General features: G+C 55.3%; 1 protein-coding gene across 1 annotated transcript in view; it reads right to left on the bottom strand.

The window, feature by feature from the left end:
* Nucleotides 1-2,349: 2,349 nt before the first annotated feature.
* The window catches only part of Commd4 (COMM domain containing 4), a 4,612-nt gene continuing 1,990 nt past the window's right edge, over nt 2,350-4,971 (bottom strand). The window contains exons 2-8 of the mRNA XM_013012051.1: nt 4,166-4,237; nt 3,948-4,013; nt 3,761-3,800; nt 3,497-3,616; nt 3,298-3,378; nt 2,667-2,843; nt 2,350-2,576 (exon numbers count right to left, since the gene is read on the bottom strand). Of these exons, the coding sequence (XP_012867505.1) occupies nt 2,536-2,576; nt 2,667-2,843; nt 3,298-3,378; nt 3,497-3,616; nt 3,761-3,800; nt 3,948-4,013; nt 4,166-4,237 (597 nt within the window). The 3' untranslated portion in view covers nt 2,350-2,535. The remainder of the gene's footprint in view (nt 2,577-2,666; nt 2,844-3,297; nt 3,379-3,496; nt 3,617-3,760; nt 3,801-3,947; nt 4,014-4,165; nt 4,238-4,971) is intronic.

Below are 4,971 nucleotides of genomic sequence, written 5' to 3'. Positions count from 1 at the left end.
CCGGTGGGGGCGGGGCCAGGCCCGGCGGGGGCGGAGCCAGGCAGGGCCGGGCGGGCCCGCGTTTTTTCCAGGGTTAGGGGGTCTGGGACCCGGACCAAAGCCGAGTTTGCATTCTCCACACCAACCCTGCCTCCCCCCATCTCGTTTCTCATTATCTATCATCTATCTACCTGTCTGTCTGTCTGTCTGTTTTTTTGGTCGGTTCTGGGGCTTGAACTCTGGGCCTGGGCGCTGTTCCTCAGCTCTTCAGCTCGAGGCTAGCGCTCTACCACTTGGGCCACAGCACCACTTCCAATTCTCTGGTGTTTTATTGGAGATAAGAGTCTCACGGACTTCCCTGCCTAGGCTGGCTTTGAACCGTGATCCTCAGAACTCAGCCTCCTGAGTAGCTAGGATGACAGCATAAGCCACCGGCGCCCGGCTTCCCACTCTCCTCTTGGCACTTGTGCTCAAGGCTAATGCTCTACCACGTGAGACACAGCTCTACCTCTGGAATTTTGGTGGTTAACTGAAGATTCTTGGGCTGGGAAGGTGGCTCAGTGGTAGAGTGCTTCCTAAAATGCATGAAGCCCTGGGTTCCATTCCTCAGCACCAGAGAAAGAAAAAGCTGGAAGTGGTGCTTGTGGCTCAAGTGGCAGAGTGCTAGTCTTGGGCAAAAGCTCTGGGACAGTGCCCAGGCCCTGAGTTCAAGCCCCAGGATGGAAAAATGAAAAAGAAAAAGAAAAAAAAAGAAACATCACATTTGAGGGTACCCCATATCGTGTTGTCCCCTTCAGTGAGGGTTGATCAAGGTGGTTATGCCAGACAAAGGCACCATTGTGGACTGCTAAGTCACAGACGGGCGATTTCATGTTCTTTTTTTAAGGTGTAATTTACATATGGAATATTTATCTTTTGCAGAGTTTTAATGAACACACACAGCTGTGCAGCTGCTGGCCAGCAGCAGAGACCCCAGGGCGGCATCACAGAAGGCAAGATGAGGAGACACAATCAATAGCCACCAGTGGTAAGTGAATTGTTTTGGGAGATGGAGGAAGTCCGAGGTTTGAACTCAAGGTATCAAAAGCTCTCTACTACTTGAGCCACATCCCCAACCCTTCTTGCTTTAGAGCTTTTGCCCAAGTCAGCTTTGAACTGAGATCTTCCTGTGTCTACCCCAACAGCAACTGAGATTGCAGGCATGTGAAACCAAACTCCCTGATAAACAGCAGTGCATTTGTATTTCTTTGGCCAGTCCTGGGGCTTGAACTCAGGGCCTGGGGGCTGTCCCTTAGTTTTCACTTCTGCCTATTTTTCCAGTGGTTAATTGGAGCGTCTCACAGCCTTTCTTGCCTAGGCTGGCTTTGAACCCGCGATCCTCAGATCTTGGGTAGCTGGGATTACAAACGTGAGCCACCAGAGCCCAGCCATTAACATCGTTGTGTACAGCAAAACCTTCAGGCTCCTTACCACAGAGAATTGCTCACGTGTCTGGCGCATGTGGCAGCATCTGCACCCTTTCTCTTAGCACAAAGCAGGAGGCTGGCTGTGTCCTGTCAGAACTGTGTGCACGGCTGATTCACTCCGCTCAGCTCACCAGTTGTAGGTGGCTGGGATTTCTCTGGGGGCTTCTTTAATACCATGCAAATATCTGGTTTCACATCCATCTTTCACCCAACGGTCTTGGCAGTCTCAGTTTTGATTATTCTAGCCTCATCAAGCATTTAATTGGGAGCTACAAAAATCATCATTTTTTAAAATTTAAAAAACTAGCATTCCTTATGAATTACATGAACTTCTTCTATAACAAAATTTTATCTAGGGCCAGGCGCCAATGACTCACACCTACCATCCTAGCTGCCCACACCTATCATACCTAGCTACCTGAGATAGGAGGATCAAAGCCAGCTAAGGCAGAAAGGTCTGTGAGACTCTTATCGCCAATCAGCAAAAAGCTGGACTTGCAGCTGTGGCCCAAGTGGTAGAGCACCAGACTAGAGTGAAAAAGCAAAACAAGAGTAAAAGGCTGCTGGGCGCCCGTGGCTCATACCTGTAATCCTAGCTACTCAGGAGGCTGAGGTCTGAGGATCGAGGTTCAAAGCCAGCCCGGGCAGAAAACTCTGTGAGACTCTTAACTCCAATAAACCACTAGAAAAACCGGAAGTGGTGCTGTGGCTCAAGCAGTAGAGCGCTGGCCTTGAGCTGAAGAGCTAAGGGACAGTGCTCAAACCCAGAGTGCAAGCCCCAGGACCAACCAAAAAAAAAAAAAAAAAAAAGAGTACAAGGCCCTGAGTTCAAGCCCCAGTACCAGCACCAAAACAAAAAACAAAAATGCCTTCATTAGAACCCAAAAAGAAAGGCCCACACCTCCATAGCCCTTTATACTCCTTTATTCTTGCTGCCAGAGAGAAGGGGTGACCAGAGCCTGTTTCAGGGGGAGGGAGGGCAACGCTGGGAAGGAGCCCCAGAGTCCCAAATGGGAAGCCACACAGCCAGAGCCCCAGAGGCCCTTGGGGAAGGTGGAGAGCGGCGGCCAGGGAAGGCCGCTCCATCTTCTCAACCTAAGTTGCTCATCAGGGTCTGCACTTGCTTCAGTTCTGCGAAGGCAGGGAGAAGATGCAGCAGGTTGGGGGCAGCCGTGTCGGGCCCTGGGGAGCCCCGTGCCCCTAAGGTGTGGCTGGTCCTACCTGCCAGCAGAACCTGGAACTTGTCTGCTGAGAGAGCCATGAGCAAGGGCTGGGCTGGGGCGCCCGGGGCGGACGCCACCTCCAGCCGCAGGTGCACCAGGGGCTCCTGCACAGAGCGCAGCAGGCTGGAGCTGAGGGTGTAGTCCACGCGCCAGCCCACGCCCGCCAGCCTGCTCACTGTAAAGGAGGGAGAGCAGCGCTCAGGAGGGCAAGCCAGGCTCCCGCCCCCTGCCGTGGCCTCTACCCTAGGCCTGGTACAGGACAGGTGCTTTATCATTAAAGAGTTCAAATACGCCGAGCCACCTGTGGCTCACAGCTGTCACCCCAGCTACTCAGGAGGCTGAGATCTGAGGATCGCAGTTCAAGGCCAGCTTAAGCAAAAGTCTGTGAGACTCTATGAGCCAATGTGCTGTCAGAAAACCGGAAATGGAGCTGTGGCTTAAGTACCTGAGTGAAAAAGCTCAGGCCCAGAGTTCAAGTCCCAGTCCCAGCACAAAAGGGAAAGAGCTGAAAGATCCAGCAGAAGAAACTCTGGCTGCACGTGGGGCTGTGTTTAAGGCTTCTAACGAAGGCTGTCCACCCCCCAGCCCAGCCCAGCCCTCCCAACCCCCGGGCCCATGGCCGCACACACCGCGCAGGCTGCAGGCCCGCAGATGCTCCTGCAGGGGGCGCTGCTTCTCCTCGTAACAGCGGCACAGGCTGGCGGCGTGCTCTGGGGACAGAGGGGCTTCCACTGAGTGTAGCCGGGAGAGGGCAGGGCCGGTCGCCTGGACACCTGGCCAGGGCTCCCCCTGCCCCCCCCTCCAGCTCCCCACCACCCGCAGGTGTACCTCGGGGCAGCCCCAGCTGCTGAAGCTCATTGGATAAAGACTCGCCATCCACACTGTGCTTGGCGGCGCTGGAGAGGATGAAGCTGAGCACCGCCACCGTGGCCTTCACATCGCCGGATTCTGGAGACCCAAGGGAGGGGGAGGACGGGACTGTCGCTGCGGGCCCCCGGTCACCGCCCAGCTACCACGAGATCTTCAGCTCCAGGCCAGGGTGTGTAGGGGGCGGGGGTGGGGAGGAGCTGGCAGGTGCAACGGGCGACTCACCGAACTTGGCATCGGCCGTGAGCTTCAGGATCTTCTCATACTACAGGGAAAGAAGGGCCTTAGCAGGTGCTGGAGCCCCGGTGTCACCATCACCTCCCCCAGCCTCTGGGGTAAGGCTGGAGAGGAGGGTGGGGGGTCACCCTGGGGTCACAGGTCAAGGCCAGGGGCTGCTGGGCCCGGCACTCACATCGATCCCCTGTCCCAGAAGTTCCTTTAGCACCTGGCTACACAGCAGACGCAGCTTCACGGAGGACTGGAAGGGAAGTCCCCAAATCAGATGACTGGGGACTGGCTCAGAGAGGGCCAACCACGGGATCAGGTCACACAGCAAGGCAGCCCCAGGCCCAGAGTGACTGCTCCACCCCTTCGTCCTGCCCCGCCCCCAGGGGACCCTGTGCACTCAACGATCTTGGCCAGCGTGCTGATCTCGGCTAGGACCCAATCGGGGCAGTCCAGGTCTCCACAGAACCGGAATCTCTGTCAGGGAACGAGGCGCACAGTCAGACCGCAGAGTGGCCCGGATTCGTGTCCAAGATGGCCAACCTCAGGCCACTGTTCTCCCCATCACTGGACCCCCACCCCCACCAGACTGTGTTCTGTCTGGTCCAGACATTCTCTTACCCAGCAAGCATCAAGCTTTTTGTTTTTCTTTTGGCACTATGGGGTTTGAACCCGGTGTTTGTGAGGGAGTCACTTGGAGCCCCAACTCCAACGGTCAACAAGCATCAACCAAGAGGCAAAGCTGAAGCTAAGTGCTGGGCACCCGGCAGGGGCAGAAGGAAGTTCGTGGTGGACTTGTGGGCTCAGGGATCTCTCTCCTCTTTCCCCTACCACAGGTCCAGTGACAACAATGAACCTGCTGTGCCTTACAGCAGCTTCGCTCCCTCTGAATCCTCACTCCCGGCTCCTGGCCTGCTCTCATCCCATCCCCCCTCAGCTGAACGGACACCTCACCTCATCAAATGGGTCCTTCCTGCTCCCACTTTCTAAAATGAGGAACTATTTTAGCAGTGACTTATGTCTGTAATCCTAGCTATTCAGGAGGCTGAGATCTGAGGATTAAAGTTCAAAGCCAGCCAGGCAAGAAAAGCCCGTAATATTCTTTAAAAAATTTTTTTCCCGGGGCTGGGAAGGTGGCTCAGTGGTAGAGCGCTTGCCTTGCATGCATGAGGCCCTGGGCTCGATTCCTCAGCACCACATAAGCAGAAAAA

Source organism: Dipodomys ordii, unplaced genomic scaffold, assembly GCF_000151885.1.
Source record: "Dipodomys ordii isolate 6190 unplaced genomic scaffold, Dord_2.0 Scaffold15, whole genome shotgun sequence".
Classification (NCBI taxonomy): domain Eukaryota; kingdom Metazoa; phylum Chordata; class Mammalia; order Rodentia; family Heteromyidae; genus Dipodomys; species Dipodomys ordii.
This window is presented reverse-complemented; position numbering and strand designations above follow the sequence as displayed.